Here is a 21,247-nt window from a genome sequence, read left to right on the forward strand (position 1 = left end):
ACATTTCCTCTGACTCCGCGTACCTTTTATATTCTGCAGTAACCTTTTGTGTGGCACCTTATCGAATGCCTTTTGGAAATCTAAATACACCACATCCATCGGTACACCTCTATCCACTATGCTCGTTATATCCTCAAAGAATTCCAGTAAGTTAGTTAAACATGATTTCCCTTTCATGAATCCATGCTGCGTCTGCTTGATTGCACTATTCCTATCCAGATGTCCTGCTATTTCTTCCTTTTCTTTCATTTTGAAAGAGCTCCTTAAAAGTCCTCCACTGTTCCTCAATTGTGCCACCATTTAGTCCTTGTTTCCAGTCTACTTTAGCCAACTCTGCCCTCATCCCTTTAAGAAGGTGGAGGATGGGATGCCAATCAAGTGGGCTGCTTTATCCTGGATGCTGTTGAGCTTTGAGTGTTTGAGCTGCACTCATCCACCTGTTAACTTAAATACAGGGCCTCCAAAATAATTTTCATTCAACATTTTGTCTCCACGGAATTAATTAGTAAAAGGTGCAAGATTTATGATTTGAGAATCTACACGGTGGCTGTTTGTAAATAGGCCTTTGCTCCATATCTGCTGATTTATCTGCCTAAAAATATTCTGACATACTGGAATACATGGTCATGTGATTTCATCTCTAAGATACAAACCAAATAACATTTATTTCACACTGGCAAATGTCCAGTGTATTCAATACAGTTTATTTTCAGTATTTATAACATTTATTATTCCCTATCAAAACAAATATGCTTCTCCTGCACTACCTCAACATCATAGATTGATGGGCGATTTTAACCTTCATATTGATCGGACAAAGTAAATTGGCCAGGGTAGCCTTGAAGAGTTCATAGTGTAGCCGGGATAGTTTCCTTGAACAGTATGTTGTGGAACCAACCAGGGAGCAAGCTATCTTAAGATCTAGTACTGTGTAATGAGACAGGATTCATAAACTATCTCATAGCAAAGAATCCTCTAGGAATGAGTGATCAGAATATGGTTGAATTTCAAATTCAGTTGGAGGGTGAGAAAGTTGGTTCTCAAACCAGGGTCCTAAGCTTAAATTAAGGAAAATACAAAAGGTACGAGAAAGAGTTGGCTAAAGTGGACTGGGAAAATAGATTGAAGAGTGGGACGGTTGATGAGCAGTGGCAGATATTTCATAACTCGCAACAAAAATATATCCTAATGAGAAGGGATAACCATCTGTGGCTAACGAAGGAAATAAAGGATGGTATTAAATTGAAAACCAGGGCATACAATGTGGCCAAGACTAGTGGGAGGCCAGAGGATTGGGAAATTGTTAAAAGCCAGCAAAGAATGACTTAGAGGGAAGATAGATTATGAAAGTAAACTAGCACAAAATCTTAAACAGTAAGAGTTTCTACAGGTATATAAAAAGGAAGAGTGGCTAAAGTAAATGTTGGTTCCTGTTAGCGTTAGTGTTTTCTCAGAAGAATCACTCAACACTCAGTCGGTTCCAACGCCGTCGCGGCCTTTATTAACGCTCAGCGGGGAGGAAATCACAAGACTGAGTCCAGGCTTCTCTCCACAGAACAAAGGGTTACATGCACTTTTATATGTTTCACAACAGTTACAGTTTACTACAGTTACACAGCCCATCACGGCTGGACACAAGCCAATCACAACGATTATAGATTACATATAGGTTCTTTTAACCCAATAGAATTCCCCTAGTGTCTCAGGAACCATATGTTCGGTTATTGTCAGCTTGGGCTGATTGATGACTTTACTACAGGAGATAGGTTCTCTCCCTATTTCTTTCTTTCTTGGAGAAATAATTGGTTTATAACCTTGTTTACAGGAGATGGGTTTCCTTATCTCTTTCTTCCTGGGGAATTAATTGGTTTATGGCCTTATTTACGGGAGATGGGTTCTCTCATTATTCTTATCCTGCATCCAAGGCATTCCTATAGTGGGCCTCACAGGGTTATTGCTCGGTCATTGAACATTCAACAGTTCACAGCTTGACTACCTGATTTCCCATCATGCCTGGGCAGCCATTTTATGTGTGGCCACTTTAAACTTATATGCGGTTAGATATATCTAGCAGGTGCCTCATGCCTAGTGTTCTGGTATATTCTAAAGGTGCCTACCTCCTACAACAGTTCCCTAGAGGATGAGACTGGGGAATTAATAATGGAGAACAGGGAAATGGCAGAGATGTTGGAACAAATATTTTGTATCAGTCTTCACAATAGACATTAAACATCCCAATAGTGGATAATCAAGGGGCTATAGGGAGGGAGGAACTTAATACAATCACTAATGAAGTAGTACTTAGTAAAATAATGGGACTAAAGGCAGACAAGTCCCCTGGACTTGATGGCTTGCATCCTAGGGTCTTAAAAGTGGCTGCAGAGATAGTGGATGCATTGGTTATAATCTACCAAAATTTCCTGAATTCTGGGCCAGTCCCAGCGGATTGGAAAACCGCAAATGTAATGCCCCTATTTTATAAAAAAAAAGGAGGCAGACAAAAAGTAAAACTATAGACCAGTTAGCCTAACAGTTGTTGGGAAAATGCTGGAGTAAATTATTAAGGAAACAGTAGAAGGGACATTTAGAAAAGCATAATTCAATCAAGCAGAGTCAGTTTGGTTTTATGAAAGGGAAATCATGTTTGACAAATTTGCTGGAGTTCTTTGAGGATGTAACGAGCAGGGTGGATAAAGGGGAACCAGTGGATGTGGTGTATTTGGATTTCCAGAAGGCATTCAATAAGGTGCCACATAGAGGTTACTGCACACAATAAAAGCTCATGGGGTTGGGGGTAATATTAGCATGGATAAAGGATTGGCTAACTAACAGAAAACAGAGTCAGGATAAATAGGTCATTTTCCGGTTGGCAAACAGTGACTAGTGGGGTGCCGCAGGGATCGGTGCTGGATCCTCAACTATTTACAATCTATATTAATGACTTGGATGAAGGGACCGAGTATAATGTAGCCAAGTTTGCTGATACAAAGCAAATTGTGAGGAGGACACCAATAATCAGCAACAGGATATAGACAGGCTAAGAGAGTGGGCAAATATTTGGCAGATGCAGTATAATGTAGGAGAATTGAGGTTATCCACTTTAGCAGAAATAATAGAAAAGCAAATTATAATTTAAATGGAGAAAAATTGCAAAGTGCTGCAGTACTGAGGGACCTAGGGGTCCTTGTGCATGAAACACAGTTAGTATGCAGGTACAGCAAGTAATCAGGAAGGCAAATGGAATATTGGCCTTTATTGCAAGGGGGATAGAGTATGAAAGCAGAGAAGTCCTGCTATAACTGTACAGGGTATTGGTGAGACCACACCTGGAGTACTGCACTCAGTTATGGTCTCTATATTTAAGGAAGGATATACTTGCATTGGAGGCTGTTCAAAGAAGGTTCACTAGGTTGATTCTGGAGATGAGGGGTTTGACTTATGAAAATTGGAGTTCAGAAGAATGAGGGGTGATCTTATTGAAACATACAAGATAATGAGGGGAGGATATTTCCTAGGGGAAACTAAAACTAGGGGACATAGTCTCAGAATAAGGGGCTGCCCATTTAAAACTGAGATGAGGAATTTCTTCAGAGGGTTGTAAATCTATGGAATTCTTTGCCCCAGAGAGCTGTGGAGGCTGGGTCATTAAATATAGTTAAGGTGGAGATACAGATTTTTGAGCGATAAGGGAATAAAGGGTTATGGGGAACAGGCAGGGAAATGGAGCTGAGTCCATGATCAGATCAGCCATGATCTTATTGAATGGCGGAGCAGGCTCGAGGGGCAAAATGGCCTACTCCTGCTCCTATTATGTTCTTGTGGTCCTTGGATACAGTCTCATTTCTTAACATGGAGAAATTCTACCACACAGCCATTGATCGAGCTCAGGCTCTTTGCTAGTTGAAGATTGACCACATCAGATGTAATCCACATCCTTTGAAGATGCACAAAGTACAGTAGAAACCTCTTTCAATTACATTACATTAGCAGGTTGTCTGCTACCTTGAATGTTCAAAAGTAGATCTGTCCTTTAAAATATTGCATAAAGACATTGTACCCAAGTGTTAAACTGGCCAAATTGAATTGTTCAGAATGATTGATTTAGTGATCTGTCAAATAGTTTGATCTGTTAATTTGGTTCCCATCCAAGTGTAACAACAATGAAAATACACAGATCAAGGCCTTGAACTACATGGATGTATGTACACTCTAGATGTGAAACTTAGCCAGACATGGATGTGTATTCCACCAAACTTCCAGAAACAATGAGCAATGACTGACCTTATGTGCTGCATTCAGCATGAAAAAAGATGTTCAATAATCCAACTGACAAAAGTAAATATTTTAGTCACAAACACTTAAAATCTTAATTCTTGGTTTCTGTAGAGGGAATGTTGAAGAACTGCCCCAGTATTTTGAATGTTGTGTACTTGAGTAAAGGCGAGCAGGCCTATATACTCGACTGTGTCCGCACCCCAAGGAGAGACCAAAACAGAAATGTAGCCAATTTGGGAACTTATGCCAAATTTCTCACCGACTCAAGCCTATCTGGCAAGCCCAATTAAGCAATTTGGCATAGATTTTAAGTGAAGTTGTCCATTTGAATGGAGAGGAAATGCAGCTTTTCTTAACGGTTGTATTTATTGAGCAAAACCGTGCCAAATTAACCAAGAACAACTTTGCTTTCTCTCTCCTGATGAGATTTCCACTGTCCGGCCATTAGTAGGTTGCTGTGTCATGTTAAAAATTGAATTGTTGGTACTCTGTTAGAGGAACAATTAATGGTGCTCAGATCCCTCTGCTTTGGTACCTAATGCTTCTAAAACCCTCCCCCCACCCCAAACCTTTTTTCATTGTCCTTGGGGTTAGGTGCTTTGAGATATCGTCCTGCATGGGAAGTGTGCCTTGGATACCAGTTGTTGAAGGGCTCCAAGAGTCAGCAGGCTGATGGACTGAACCAGACATGCCAGTTAGAACACAGCAAGAGATTCCCAAACACATTAGTGTTGAACATAGAATATTCTAAAATGTAACCCATCAGAGTGGTCTCGATGTTTTACACTTAAAGGAGAGAGCATGATCATCTTTTAAAATGTCAATTAAAACCTACCTCTTTGACCGGTCACCTGCCCCAATAGCTCCTTGTGTGGCTTGCTGTCAAATTCAGTTTGATTACACTCCTGTGAAGCGCCTTGGGATGTTTACTATGTTAAAGGCATCCAAGTTGTTGTTCAGCTATCTATAAAAATGGGTCTTATGTGACATCTCTAATTTTGACAACTTGAAGCCCAGTTCTTTGAAGAAAAACTGTAGATTTTAATTAGTTTGTATTTAATAGTGAATTGTTCAGCTTCAGTATTAGGTGAAAGTGAATTTTCTTTGTGCTGGACGAACTTTATTAAGGAAAAGTTAACCTGGAGTTTTTCTTTAATCTAACTCTTGTCCTTTTTTATAGTGTATAAATTATAATGAGCCTCTTTAGTATGGTTAACACTTCCTTTTCACTTTGTTTCCCCACTCAGAAGTTAAGAAGAGATATTACGGTGGATTTAGCTCATTGGCTCTCTTGGCACTCATGGGGACTGTAGTGTCATTTGGATGCCACCACCTAGAATGGCACAGCCATTGCCATCCTGCTATGAATGTTAAACTCGCGGATTGAGACCTGATTTTATAACCGTGTGAAAAATGTAGACTTGATTATCAGAAAACTATTGCTGATTAACAACAGACATTTGCTTCTGAAAGTTGTACTCTGAACCTTTTATAAAATGGTAACGTTACATATGTCAATTGTTTTATTAATTTCTGGGTATCAAACCAATGCACCCTGACAGCATCCTACACATTACATTTTGGAAACATTATTTGTAACAATTCCCCTTAAACTGAGCACCTCTGCTGGAAAATATTAGTTGGCAAGTAGAATATGACAGACCAAACTGCTGGGGGAGGGGAGAGAAGAGAGTTGAGTTTGTTCATCAGTTATGACCATATTTAAGGTTTCTCCTCAATTAGTTCAAGAGCATAAAGGCCTAGGATGGGAAAATAGGGTCATCATCTTGGCTTGGTAGTATTCTTAACCAAGTCCGAAGGTTGAGTTCAAGTCCCACTCCAGGCCAGAGCACATAATCTAAATTGATATCTCTGTGAAGTGCTGCATTGTTGGAGGAGCATCTTTCTGATGATAAACAGAGATCCCCATCTGCTTGTATTGGTAGAAATAAATCCCATGGCACCTTCACAGAAGGGGAGTTTTCCCCCACCCAACCCTCAACCTACAGCACCATAACAGATTAACTGGTCATTTTATATCACTGCTGTATAACGAGCGAAGTAACCAAGTACCACATGTTACTCATGAGTTCACTCTGAAATCTAATCCATCAAAATTCCCTAGATTCTGGAGAGGTCGCAGTGGATTGGAAAACTGCAACTGTAACGTCCCTGTTTAAGAAAGGAGGGAAACAGAAAGGAGGGAAACACAAAGCAGGAAACTATAGCCCAGTTAGCCTAACCATCTGGAAATACTGGGAGTCCATTATTAAGGAAGTAGTAGCAGGACATTTAGAAAATCATAATGCAACCAAGAGAAAAGGAAATAGTGTTTGACAATGTTGCTGGAGTTCTTGGACGTAACAAGCAGGGTAAATAAATGGGAACCAGTAAATGCGTGTATTTGGATTTCTAGAAGGCATCCAAAGGTACCACAGGTTACTGCACAAGATAAGAGCTCATGGGGTTGATATATTAGCATGGATAGAGGATTGGCTAACTAACAGAGTCGGGATAAATGGGTCATTTTCAGGTTGACAAACTGTAACTAGTGGGGTGCCACAGGGATCGGTGCTGGAGCCTCAACTATTTACAATCTAAATGACTTGGATGAAGGACCAATTATAATGTAACCAAATTTGCTGATTATATTAAGATAGGTGGGAAAGCAAGTTGAGAGGAGGACGCAAAGAATCTGCAAAGGGATAGAAATAGGCTGTGAGTGGGCAAAAATTTGGCAGATGAAATATTGTGGGAAAAATGAGAGGTTATCCACTTTGGTAAGAAAAATAAAAAAGCAAATTATTTAAATGGGGAGAGATTACAAAATGCTACAGTACAGAGGGATCTGGGGGTCCTTGTACATGGTCAAAAAGTTAGCATACAAGTACAGCAGGTAATTAGGAAAGCAAATGGAATGTTGGCCTTTATTGCAAAGGGGATGGAGTATAAAAGTAAAGAAATCCTGCTACAACTGTACAGGACATTGGCAAGACCACACCAGGAGTACTGTATAGTATTTGTCTCCTTATTTAAAGGAAGGATATACTTGCATTGGAGGCAGGGAAGTGGAGTTGAGTCCATGATCATATTGAATGGCAGAGCAGGCTCGAGGGGCCAGATGGCCTACTTCTGCTTCCATTTCTTATTAAAAGCTGGTGTGTTCCACAAAGTTGTAAAGGAAATTCAATTATTGGAAAAGGTAACTTTAACAAGCAGATTAAATAGAAATGCTCATGATGAGCTGAAGTTTCTTATTATAGACACCGAGTAAAAAAGCACCTCCTGCAAATGTTAATCTTCAGTTTACTAGTTAATCTTGAGTTTACTAAAAAAAAACACCTCCATGGTGTTAAATTAAGTATTAAACTTGTTGCCTACAATGTAAAATTAACTTTCCATCACTGGAAGAAGGTAGCAAGTTTTACATCTCTCTCTCACCTTTCATGTTCATTGACACAAAGCACAGGTGGATCTACTGTTCCTTTGCCCATGGAAGGTCAGGACTCGAGTTTTAGTCCATGTATATTAATGATGCTCCAGATTATAGGTATAGACATCTGTTTTTACAAAGTGCACTGCTGCAGATGTGACTATCATAAGATTAATACCTAAATAAGCAGTGCAGAACATAGATACCTAGTTTATTACAGATACTGCATTACCTTCCTTCCTAGCAAGAGGATAACAGACTGACGCTACGAGGAAGTTTACCAGTTGAGGTCGGAACTTTCATGGATCCAAAAAAGTTTTATTTTTCATGGAAATTTGTCAACCGACATTGTGCTTCAATCTGACCTGAAATTATGCCTATGCAGGTGAGAATAAGTTAGTTAAAAGGCACTAATGCAGGTTTGTAATTTTTTTAATTAAAAATACAATTACATTTTTAATTTTCAGAGTGAATGCTATGGACAGCAAAAATCATTTTACGGAGGATCCAAATGATGACAAACTGAACATAGTTTAAATGGTGAACACAAGCCATCACCGACACTAACTGAAGAATATCAGTAGATACACAGTTTGGATATTTTAAGCCAGTGATAAGAAAATTAGCTTTTCACTGCTTGCAACACTAAGCTGGTACTGACTAACCTGAAACAACACTTTGAACTCAGGCACACACAGATGGGATTGTGGCAATTTAGAAAGGGCATGCTAGATCTTCCATTTCCACATAAACGCTTTTTAGCTGCGTATAATATTCAACTGTCGCTGTTCCATTCTCTTTTCCAAACCCTGCAATAATTGAATTGGGATTACTTTTCAGTCAAAGCTTTTTTTTTTTAAAAATTACAAATGTTTCTCGAAAAACAAAATTCCTCCTTACCTGACATTTTATATCCTCCAAAAGGTAACTCAATTGGGGAGACATTGTAGTTGTTTATAAAACATGTCCCTGCCTCGAGAGCAGTGGCCATCCGATGAGCTCGAGTCAGATCTCTGAAAAACACACATTACCGGCTACAAAAAAATTGTCCAACATCTCTGAAGAGAGCATAAGCAAACTGCCCATCCCCTCCCCACCATCATTCCTTTATTCACTGCAATACTTGAAGTACAAAAATATTTTCCATTTCAATGTTGAAAAGTGCTCATTACTTGAAAGATAATTGCCTAGACTGTCCCTTGGGAAGTAGCCAGATCTTACAGAACGGGCTTTCCCTCTCACTTGTCAAGCCTCATCGAGCAGGATTGGTAAACAGGAATGCTTTCCAGTGCTCTGGAAGTAAGCTACATAGTTCTTGCTGGTTAAATGCCAGCATAGCTTTGTCAGCCTGTACCGTAAGCTCTCTGGTCTTTGCTAAGTGAGATGTGTCCCTTATGGGATGAGTGTGTGTACTCTGTAATAGGCAAAGAAATCCTACAGGTATAGGTTTTTTAGTAACTTAGTTTGGTGACACTTAAATATGGTGATAGAAGTCGGACACCAAGATGACCAGAAGTGAAGTGATTTTGAAAGCAGGGTTATTTAAGGTGAAATCCATTTTTTAAATCACTACTCGTGATGAAGGTACAAGTCAAATCCAGAGAGTTTACTGTCCCTCGTTCTGAGATGCATAGATTGAACAGTGCTCACACAGGGTCAAGCAAATGTACACAGGCAGTGAATTAGTTGAACCCCAAATATAAAAGGGCTACCTCAGTGATTGACACTGGGCAATATACACTACCTTTCAACAAATCACTGATAATAACAGTAATACTCCAACAATCTATGGGACTCAGTGCCCAATACTTGCTAATTTCTTCCCTGTTTCACAATGATAGAATACTTGGTCCTGCAGTGTGTTTGTTACTCCCACCCAGTGTGTGTCTGGTTACATGCTGAACACTGTTCCTCCTGTGGTCACAGCAAGAATCAAGGTGCACAGGTTATTCCAGTTTGAAACCAATCTATCTACTGCACATCAGCTAAACACCGACACGCAACACACCGTACACGCTAACTAGGTTGCCAAGCTGGTAGACATCATTAATCAAACTGATCAAATCCAACTGATTCTATGTGTGCATTTCATTAGAATGACATGTGCAATAGTGAAAACTCATTTATGTAACAGAAACGCTACACCGAAAATGCTGTAATCAAAGGGTTTTGATATATGACACACTAAGGTAGAAATTCTTCAGGCGGTGGTGCAAAGCAGGCAGTATTTGATCGGCTGCCCGTTACACGCAACGCACGATATACTCTGTCCCATTGCAGTCAATAGAACGGCATGAAAAGTGGTCTTAAAATATCCACTTGATCAAATGGAACAGAATCATATCATGTTGCTCTGCTGGAATTAATGATGCATCAAGATACTGGTGCTCAAGGTGCTGTTGTATCAATTTTATGCCCTTCTCCTGAACACATCGACTCTTCGCTGGGATAAAATTCCACATGCGCCAATCAGCTGTGGTAACTTGTATAAATGCTCAGTGTGTGTGTGAAATTCTAGACCCAAGTGTCGGAAAGCTATTCTACTGTGGGCTGTGTAACAGCCGAGCCTGATCTCACCAGGCGTCCATACCTGTGCAGGCGCTAGTAGGTGTCACGTAGGGGTAAAGATTGTGACTTCCGCCACTTTTTTTCCTTCCTAACCTAGGAAGAGGAGTAAGCCATTCAGCCCCTCGAGCCTGTTCCGCCATTCAATGAGATCATGGCTGATCTGCGACCTAACTCCATATACCCGCCTTTGGCCCATAATCCCTGAATACCTTTGGTTAACTAAAAGCTATTAATCACAGATTTAAAATTAACAATTGATCTAGCATCAATTGCCATTTGTGGAAGAGAGTTCCAAACTTCTACCACTCTGTGTGTAGAAGTGTTTCCTAATTTCACTCCTGGAAGGTCTGGCTGTAACTTTTAGACTATGACCCTTAATCCTAGATTCCCCAACCAGCGGAAATAGTTTCTATCTACCCTATCTGTTCCCCTTAATGGGCTCAGGTTTTTGACCCCCGTTACATCAGCGCACATCGGAGAGGCCCGCCTAATTTGTAAAACAGAAATTGCGCCGAATACTTAACTCATGATTCTCCCATATCTGTCGGCCCGTTTCCAGCTCGGCGCAGCAGGAGCTGCTGGGGGCGGAGCTACAGCCCTGCACCAAACAGTGCTAGCAGCTGCGCGCGTGCTCAGTAGCTCCTGGTCCTCCCAGCGTGTCCTGTCCCCGGGCGACGACCCTATCCCTGGCCGAAGGGATGTCGCCCCTATCCCAAGCCGAGTGGCCTGACAGCCTTTACCTCATCGGCGCGCCCGCCCGCCATCTTGCTGGGAGCGGGCCCCGCCCGAAGTCCTCGGCGGTGGCCCGGCATCTCCTGGGTGCAGGCCCTGCCCAAAATGGCATCAGCGGCGGGGCCCGCCCACCCGGCATCTCGCTGGGGGTGGGGCCCGCCCGAAGTCCTGGGCGGTGGCGGGGCCCGCCTGACTGGCATCTCTGGGCGGAGCCCGTCCCAGCACGCTGTTCGAGGGCTCCTGGTGCTGCAGTAGGTGAGGAGAAACTTAATTTTTTATTTATTGATTGATTATTTTTTGTTTGATTTTTTAATTTTTATTTTTTATGTTTTATTTTTTGTTTGATTTTATTGGTTGATTTATTTATCATTTATTATTGATGATGGCTCTTTATTTGTAAAAGTGAAGTGTTTAATGCTTGTAAACTTCCCTCCCCCCGCAACTCTCGTTCCCTATACCTGATTTCTAAAGTGTAGACAAGGTTTTGCTGAGCGTACAAAAATCTACACTTACTCCATTCTAAGTTAGTTTGGAGTAAGTTTTCGCTGCCTAAACTTGCAAAACAGCAGTGAGTGGCTGGACAAGCCCCCTTTTGAAATAAAACTGTTCTAAAATGAAACTGTTCCAACTCACTAGAACTGGAGCAAACTAAATGCCGAGAATTGCAATTTCTAAGATGCTCCATTCTAAACTAGTTGCTCCAAAAAAATAGGAGCAACTCAGGCCGAAACTTGAGCCCAATGTGGTGCCCAGAACTGCTCACAGTTCTCCAGGTGTGGTCTAACCAGGGGTTTGTATAGCTGCAGCATAACTTCTACCCCCTTGCATTCTAGTCCTCTAAATATAAAGGCCAGCATTCCATTAGCCTTTTTGATTTTTTTCTGGATCTGTTCATGACATTTTAATGATCTATGTACTTAAACCCCCAAGTCTCTTTGGACCTCCATTGTTTTCATCTTTTCACTATTTATAAAGTACCCTGTTCTATCCTTTTTAAGTCCAAATTATATGACCTCACATTTGCCTACATTGAAACCCATTTGCCACAATTTTGCCTATTCACTTAATCTATCAATATTCCATCGTAATTTTATGCTTTCATCTACACTGTCTACAATGCTGCCTATCTTTATAGTGTCATTGGCAAATTTCTATGCCATCATCTAAATTGTTAATAAAGACTGAATAGTTGAGGCCCCATCACAGATCCCTGAAGAACATCACTAGTCACATCCTGCCAATTAGAGTACCTGCCCATTATCCCTACTCTCTGTTTCCTGCAACTTAGCCAATTTCCTAACCAGGTCAATAATTTGCCCTCAATTCCGTAGGCTTCTACCTTAGTCAACAGGCTCTTATGTGGGACTTTATCAAATGCCTTCTGGAAGTCCATATAAATAATATCCACAGACATTCCCCTGACCACTACTTTAATCACCTCCTCAAAAAAATTCAATCAGGTTTGACAGGCATGACCTACCTTTCACACAAATCCATGCTGGCTCTCTCTGATCAACTGAAAATTTGCGAGGTGCTCAGTCACCCTATCCTTCATTATAGACTCTAGCAATTTCCCAACAGATGTTGGGCTAACTGGTCTATAATTCCCTGGCTTCCCTCTCTCGCCATTCAGAGACACAGGGATCTGTACCACCATCCCTGCTTAGTCATCGAACTAGGCCCATACTAGGAGGAAAAAAAACAACCTGCTGGTACTTATTAAATGAAGGACGTAGCATTAAAGAAGTGTGAGGAGCACTGTACCTGGTGAACACTCCAGCTGCCAAACCAAGGTTGGTGTTATTTGCTCTCTTGAGAACCTCCTCCTCGGAATCGAATGCCAGCACTGACATAACGGGTCCAAATATCTCCTCCTTAACACAGGTCATCTCATCACTGCAGTCCCCTGCACACACACACAGATCATTACTTATGAACACCACAGGTTCACAACCAGCACACAACTGGAAATGAAGAATTTAATTCCCCCTCGGTTTAAGCTCTGCCCCTCTCCCCGGTGTCAGGTACAATTCTCCAACTGCGAGCAGGACCAGATGACCCCCACTGAAACACCGAGTCATGTACAGGAGAGATCTCACGGGGCTCATTCTCTGAAACGTCCAGACCATCTCTGGAGATCGAACAGCACTCCCAGAGGGGATCATTCTGAAATCAGGAACTCATCACCTATGGGTGTGAATCAGTGCACTGTTACTCCGTGCCACAGCATCTCATAACGTCCATCCACTGCACCAGACAGAAACAGGGATTCATCCTGTTTTAAGTTAGAAGATTTCTACGTTATATCCTTTCATTGAAAGTATAGTGAAATCATGGCACTAGGATATTTTATAAATGAAAGCCAGAAACTGCATTTATGCAGCACCTTTCCCAAAGCACTTTTGGCGTGTAGTCGCTGTTGTAAAGTACAAGACGTGTGTGTGTGTGTGTGTAATGTACACACCCGGGCAGGAGGATAGGTGCTCACTTAACATGGCGGCCAGCCACTGTTTATTAACTACTGTATGCAAGAATAAGACAGCCAATATAGTAGTGGCTGCCCCATCAGGAGTAGCCTGCTTGGAAATTCACTGTTGTCTTAAAGTTAGCGCCTATGACATAACATTTCTTATGGCATAAAGGCCTTGAGACAGGCTCACCACTAACTTCTCAAGGGCAAATAGGGATAGGTAATAAATGCCGGTCTTGCCAGCAATGCCCACATCCCGAGAATTAATATTAAAAGAAGATGGCTGCTCATCATTACTTCACTTAGATTAACCTGTTTCCAGGTCACTATAGTGAGATAGAACTTCGTAATTGTCACTGTGTGAATTTATGTAAAGCACTCATCTAAAGATTCAAATTAAAAGGACTCATTCAGAAATTCCAAGTTCTGTCTCAGAAAATTGACAAAAGCAACAGTTGGGTAATGTATTACGGTTTCATCTGAATTACCTGGTTTGTGTAGATTTATTTCCTGTAATTTAAAAAAACCCATGATGAGCCTGAAATACATAGTCTGGCAGCATGGCATTTTCTGCCACTCAGATATCACGAGTTGGCATCTTGCATTATATGCAGTATAACTCAGTGATAAAAGAGTAGATTGTTCGCCCGGAGGTATTCTACATCCCACTACGGCCCATTGATGGAAGCTGCTTTTTGCAATGAGCACAAGTGAAGACTGTTGTGGGGAGCAGCGCAATTGTAACTAAGCATTTTAAATATATTGTATCCTTGGTAGGCAAGTTGTTTCGTTTACGTTCAATGGCTGAACAATTACTTCACATGTATTTATAATACACTGGGTTGAGGTTAGTGACCACAAAGGATCACTTTACACCAATCAAGTGGTCAAATATTTTAAAGAAATGTTTTTCTGGTTTCAGCTACATTCTAATTGTTTTGATCTATTAATTGCAGCACTGGTTAACAATACCTAGAATACAGGGCTTCATGAAATATCCATCTTTCAGTTTTGGATCATCGGGAACAAATACATCTCCACCACACAGAACAGTTGCACCCTGTAAACAAGGATCAAGATCACACCAGTCACATACCAACCAATACTACTCAAATGCCACAGCAACAACTTGCACTTACACAGCACTGCTCATGTGCAGGAAGATGTCGCAGAGCGTTTACACTAATGTGCAAAGGGATACACTAAGCATAGGACACAGGGGAGGGGCTGGAGTGGCTAGGATGGGGAACCAAAGGACAGCCACAGGAGGGTTTCCAAAGACGGCAAGGTGGAGGGAAGAGGGGAGTGAATTCCAGAGCTCAGGATCTTAGTATGTGAAAGAGCATTTGTCAAGGGTGGAGTTGAGGAAGTTTTATTTATTCATTCACGGGATGTGGGCGTCGCTGGCAAGGCCAGCGTTTATTGCCCAACCCTAATTGCCCTCGAGAAGGGTGGTGGTGAGCCGCCTTATACAATATACGATTTCAGAGTCAACCACATTGCTGTGGGTCTGGAGTCACATATAGGCCAGACCGGGTCAGGACGGCAGATTTCATTCCCTTAAGGATATAAGTGAACCAGATGGGTTTTTACGACAATCCGATTGTTTCATGGACACCATTAGTTTTATCAGCTTTTTATTCCAGATTTATTTAATTGAATTAAAATTCCCCAGCTGCCGTGGTGGGATTTGAACTTATGTCGTCGGATTATTAGTCCTGGCTCTGGATTATTAGTCCTGGCTCTGGATTACTAGTCCAGTAACATAACCACTATGCTACTGTACCAAGAGAGGTTGAGTGCGTTGAGGAATGCAAGGAAGAAAGAGATCGCCACAGTAGGTTGGGGGTGAAGCTGTATAGAAATTTGAAAACAAGGACAAAAATTGTGAAATCAACAGGCAAGTCAGTGAAGCTCAGTCAGGAGAGGGCCATGGGAATGTTGAATGGAGTGTAAGTGAGCTCACGGATTTCGGCATTGAGAATGAGTTGAAGCTTGATGCAGAGGCCAGCTGGAAGGGCAATGGAGAAATTCAGCCTCGTCAAGACGACAGAATGACTAGGGTTTTGACATCAGAGGGGAGATGGGCAACACCGTGGAGGAGGGAGTAAGTGGTTTGGGAACGGAATAGATGCTGGGGGAGAAAGCTGAGCTTGTGATCGAGCAGGACATGCAAGGTTCCAGGCTCCCTGCCTCAGCCTGTTCTGGAGGTGCTGATGGGAACCAAGACGTTGGCCTCAGTTTTGCCGACCTTAATCTAACACTTCATCATTTCGATTTTGCACAATCTAGAAGGTTAGCATTCTTACCAGTTGCCAGGCTTTCATCATCATCAGCCATATACTTGTTTTTGTACAAGTTCCTTTTAGATACTTGATAGTTCTAGATGCAAGCTTTGTCTGACTCTTTACTATAATCTCACTAATAAAATCAGCCCCTGTGCACAAAGAGCACTAGCTGGTGGATTCAAATCCATTTCATTGAGACCAGTAAGCTGCAGTCTTGGATCCAGCCAAGCATACCCGATCCTCAGCCCAGGACAGAGCCCTGCACATGCCTGAGTGCAAGTATGCGCAGACTTCCTCTCCCAGGAGTTGAAATATAAATGTTTAAAGGCAGCACTGCCAAGCTGCCTAAACATTTTAATTAACTGCACTTAGATCTATAATGTGCCAAGGAGTTCTACAGACCTCCAGTGCAATGTCTAAACCAAAGCAGTGTAAGACCCGCCCCTCCACCCCTTTCCAGGGAGTCTCACTCTGCTCCAGATTAAGGTCCCAGATTTATGCTACAAATAGAAACATAGAAACATAGAAAATAGGTGCAGGAGTAGGCCATTTGGCCCTTCGAGCCTGCACGACCATTCAATGAGTTCATGGCTGAACATGCAACTTCAGTACCCCATTCCTGCTTTCTCGCCATACCCCTTGATCCCCCTAGTAGTAAGGACTATATCTAAATCCTTTTTTAATATATTTAGTGAATTGGCCTGAACAACTTTCTGTGGTAGAGAATTCCACAGGTTCACCACTCTCTGGGTGAAGAAGTTTCTCCTCATCTCGGTCCTAAATGGCTTACCCCTTATCCTTAGACTGTGACCCCTGGTTCTGGACTTCCCCAACATTGGGAACATTCTTCCTGCAACTAACCTGTCTAAACCTGTCAGAATTTTAAACGTTTCTACGAGATCCCCTCTCATTCTTCTGAACTCCAGTGAATACAAGCCCAGTTGATCCAGTCTTTCTTGATATGTCAGTCCTGCCATCCTGGGAATCAGTCTGGTGAACCTTCGCTGCACTCCCTCAATAGCAAGAACATCCTTCCTCAAGTTAGGAGACCAAAACTGTACACAATATTCCAGGTGTGGCCTCACCAATACTCCAGGTGTGGTCTCACCAAAGTATATGATTAGTTAGAACAATTAGTGCAGAAAATTTAGAACAACCAAAATGTTTGGATACCTGATCCTTGGCCTGCTTTACATAGGACAACACTCGATCCAGGTGTGGGCGACTAATGAGCCCTCCCATTTGGGTATCTTTAAGCAGTGGATCCCCAATTTTTATTGCTTTCGTCTTTGCCACTACTTTCTCCACAAACTTCGACAGTATGTCTTTCTGTACAAACACTCTGGTGCCATTGCTGCACACCTAAAAACAAAAAAAAGGTACATTCCTGTGATGTATGCATGCCTACAATGTTATGATGTAATGTTATATGTACTGTAACACTGAATGTACCCTTACACTGTACACACCTTACCTGTACACCAGAGGGTGCTGCTGCGGGAGACCCAAGAGTCACCTGCACACTACAGGTAACCCAGTATAAAAGGGAGCTCACCTCTTAAGTGTCCTCACTCAAGGAGCTGCAATAAAGGACTAGTCGTCACAGTTTAAGTACCATACCCCTGCCTTGTGGAGTCATTAACAAGGTGCCTTCATACACAATAATTACCATATGCATTGACCCCAAATAGGTAAAGAACAAATAAAATACAAAAGCAAAATACTGCGAATGCTGGAAATCTGAAATAAAAACGGAAAATGTTGGACATACTCAGCAGGTCAGGCAGCACCTGTGGAGAGAGAAACAGAGTTAACGTTTCAGGTCGATGACCCTTATAGCCAGAACTGGAAAAAGTTAGTGATGTAACAAGTTTTTCAGCAGGTGCAAGGGCAGGGAAAGGGGGAGGGGAGGAAAGGACAAAAGGGAAGGTCTGTGATTGGATGACGTATTCACTGCTCACGACGACGTGGTCTCTACATTGGGGAGACCAAACGCAGATTGGGTGACCGCTTTGCAGAACACCTTCATTCAGTCTGTAAACATGACCCCAAGCTTTCGGTCGCCTGTCACTTTAATTCTCCGTTGCACTCCCACTCTGATCTCTCCATCCTCGGCCTCTTGCACTGTTCCAATGAAGCTCCAGTAACAGCACCAATCTTTCGTTTTGGCACTTTACAGCCTTCTGGACTCAACATTTAGTTCAACAATTTCAAAACATAACCTCTGCCCCAACTTTTTTCTCTCTTTCCCACGGCAGCTGTTGATGATTCTGCCATCTCCATTTACACCCTATCTAGACACATCTTTTGTTTCTTAACTTGTCCCATTACCATCTCCTTTTGCCTTGCACCATCGTCCCTTTTGTCTCTTAATCGCTCTGCCTTCCACCCTATCACAGACCTTCCCTTTTGTTCTCTCCTCCCCTCCCCTTTTCCCTGCCCCTACACTTGCTTAAAAACCTGTTACATCTCTTAACTTTTTCCAGTTCTGACAAAGGGGCATCAACCTGAAACATTAACTCTGTTTCTCTCTCTCCACAGATGTTGCGTGGCCAGCAAACAAAATACTATCTGTATCAAGTGGCAGCCTTGGTTCAGTGGTAGTATTCTCGCCTCGGAGGCAGAAGGTCAAGTGTCCAAGCCCTACTGCAGGACCTGAGCTCATAACCCAGGCTCGACACTTCTGTACAATACTGAGGGAGTGCTGCATAGTCAGATGTTCCATCTTTCGCACGTGACCTTAAATCAAGGCCTTGATTCAACTGCTGATCTTGGATGACTTCCATATCAGTTTTGAGACAATTGAGGGGTGGACACTGAACACGTTCCAGGGCTGCTTACACCTATAATGCAAGAATGGCTTTCATTCATTGCACTCAGCAGGGGGCCTAGTGAACGAGACAACACCACTGCCATAGCAACCACATCAAGGGAGCAGAGTCTCTCATGCAAGGTGGTCATGTAATTAGCTACTTGGCACTCCGATGCTCGAGTCAGAGAGTTGAAGGAGGGGGGGTCAGTGGTTAGCCTCTGTCTGACGCAGAATTGCATTCAAAAAGTGAGGGAGATCAGAAACAAGGAGAGTTAGTATAGCATCTTGTAATCCAAAGACTTCACACACACACAGTTTGAATAAACATCCTCTTAATCAATATTAAGCTTGTAAGTTCCACAGTCTGAAGTCTGGAACAGTCAGAGTGAGAATTGGAAGTCTCATTTTAACTAGAGAAAATGGCAATATCTTCCACATGTGTGTATAAGTTCTTGGCTAACTTTATGATGAATTACAACAGCATGAGACAGGAACAGGCATAGGTCATTCTCAAAATTTGAACAGAAGATTTAAGAAGCTCATCACCCAACAATTCCCTAACCCGAGGTTATCCAATAATCTATATTTTCATACGTTTCAGATAAGTCCTTAGAATTTACTAGCTTAATATCGATTGAGAGGATGTTTATTCAAACTGTGTGTGGGAAGCCTTTGGATTGCACGATGCTATACTAGCTCTCCTCGTTTCTGACAGTCTCACTTTCTAAATGCAATTCTACGAGGAAATTAAAGGGTTTAATATTACAATGCAAACATCCCGTCAAATAAGCAAAACTAGACTTTAAAATAGAATTTCAAATCAGTCAGTAATTGCAGCCACTATGTACTGGGTGAGATAACCAATGCAGGAAACAGACCACCACATTGAGTTCCACATTCTTGTAATATATGCCGAAATATAGTTAGCACCAACTACATCTACAGCAACTTCCTATCAGGAGGTACACTGCAGGAGGTTAAACAGATAAGATATAGTATTGCAATATATGGCCTCCAATGGGAACAATTTCAAAATCAAACGGTTTCTTGTCTCATCGATACGCAATGGTTTTACAATTAATGTGGAACTCCCTATTAAAACCTCTCCACCTCTCTTTCCTCCTTCAAGACACTCCTTAAAACCTACCTCTTTGTCCAAGCTTTTGGTCACCTGCGCTAATTCCTACTTATACGGCTTGGTGTTGAATTGATTTGTCTTATAATACTCCCTTGAAGCGCCTTGAGATGTTTCACTACGTTAAAGGCGCTATATAAATACAAGTTGTTGTTGTTGTTAACAACAACAAAAAGGAAGGGCTTCCTCTGAAGACTGATACGTGCATAACAGAATCATACAACTAGGGAGATTCCAAGTTCAATCGCCAGTCTGTGCAGAGTTAACGCTTTCAACAATGTATAGGGATACTATAATTGACCGCAAAAGGCCAGAAGTGGGGAAAAGAAAGTCAGGGTTTCCATTCTTAATTAGTACATTGGCTGACCCTCTGGATAGTGTGTATTGATTAACGTCTGAATTGGGCACTGCCGTGGTTCCTCCCATGGGATGAGCATTCACGGGCCAAGCACACAAGTGTAGAATGGACACTTGGGTAAAGCACCAAAGATTCGGCCTGCAACCATAGCAAGCATGTGTTGGCACCTTCAGGGGACAATACGGTTTTTCTTTAAAAAGGGGAAAAGTAATATAAAAAAAGCAGAGGAAGGGAAACAACCTGATCAACATCAACTTAAATGCAAGTAAAGCCACCTTTATAAAGTTGAATGAATAAAATAAATGCACCATTTCCTTTCATTCATTCACGGGATGTAGACAGTGTTGGAAAGGCCAGCATTTATTGCCCATCCCTAATTGTCCTTGACAAAGTGGTGTGAGCCACCTTCTTGAACCGCTGCAGTCCGTGTGATGGAGGTACTCCCACAGTGCTGTTAGGGAGGGAGTTCCAGGATTTTGAGCCAGCAATGATGAAAGAAAGATGATATATTTCCAAGTCAGGATATGTGTGACATTTGGAGGGCAACTTGGACGTGATAGTGGTGGGGCATGCACCTGCTGCCCTTGTCCTTCTAGGTAGTAGAGGTTGTGGGCTTGGGAGGTGCTGTCAAAGAAGCCTTGGTGAGTTGCTGCCTTGCATCTTGTAGATGGTACACACTACAGCCACAGTGAATGCTTAAGTGGTGGATGGGGTACCAATCAAGCTGCTTTGTCCTGGATGGTGTCAAACTTCTTGAGTGCTGTTGTAGCTGCACTCATCCAGGCAAGTGGAGAGTATTCCACCACACTCCTGACTTGTGCCTTGTAGATGGTGGAAAGCCTTTGGGGAGTCAGGAGGCGAGACACTCGCCGCAGAATACCCAGCCTCTGACCCACTCTTGTAGTATTTATGAGGCTGGTCCAGTTAAGTTTCTGGTCAATGGTGACCCCCAGGATGTTAATGGTGGGGGATTCGGCAATGGTAATGCCATTGAATGTTAAAGGGAGGTGGTTAGACTTTCTCTTGTGGAGATGGTCATTGCCTGGCACTTGTGTGGTGCAAATGTTACTTGCCACTTATCAGCCCAGGCCTGAATGTTGTTCAGACTTGCTGCATGCAGGCATGGACTGCTCCATTATCTGAGGAGTTGCGAATGGAACTGAACACTGTGCAATC

The 21,247-nt window shown here is 42.2% G+C and overlaps 2 protein-coding genes across 4 annotated transcripts in view; one reads left to right on the top strand and one right to left on the bottom strand.

Annotated features, from left to right (window-relative positions):
• mgst3a (microsomal glutathione S-transferase 3a) overlaps positions 1-5,783 on the top strand; it is a 31,887-nt gene extending 26,104 nt beyond the window's left edge. The window contains exon 6 of the mRNA XM_070887355.1: positions 5,523-5,783. Coding sequence (XP_070743456.1) covers positions 5,523-5,662 — 140 coding nt within the window. The 3' untranslated portion in view covers positions 5,663-5,783. The remainder of the gene's footprint in view (positions 1-5,522) is intronic.
• Positions 1-21,247, bottom strand: part of aldh9a1a.1 (aldehyde dehydrogenase 9 family, member A1a, tandem duplicate 1) — a 79,442-nt gene that overhangs the window by 9,577 nt on the left and 48,618 nt on the right. Inside the window, exons 7-12 of one of the 3 annotated variants that reach the window (XM_070887353.1) lie at positions 16,940-17,128; positions 14,451-14,538; positions 12,773-12,914; positions 8,609-8,721; positions 8,374-8,517; positions 1,475-4,952 (exon numbers count right to left, since the gene is read on the bottom strand). In XM_070887353.1, the coding sequence (XP_070743454.1) occupies positions 8,423-8,517; positions 8,609-8,721; positions 12,773-12,914; positions 14,451-14,538; positions 16,940-17,128 (627 nt within the window). In that variant the 3' untranslated portion in view covers positions 1,475-4,952; positions 8,374-8,422. Of the gene's footprint in view, positions 1-1,474; positions 8,518-8,608; positions 8,722-12,772; positions 12,915-14,450; positions 14,539-16,939; positions 17,129-21,247 lie in introns of those variants that run through there. The other 2 variants (XM_070887354.1, XM_070887352.1) reach the window with 2 other exon arrangements.

The sequence above is a fragment of the Pristiophorus japonicus genome, chromosome 8 (genome assembly GCF_044704955.1).
Source record: "Pristiophorus japonicus isolate sPriJap1 chromosome 8, sPriJap1.hap1, whole genome shotgun sequence".
NCBI lineage: Eukaryota > Metazoa > Chordata > Chondrichthyes > Pristiophoridae > Pristiophorus > Pristiophorus japonicus.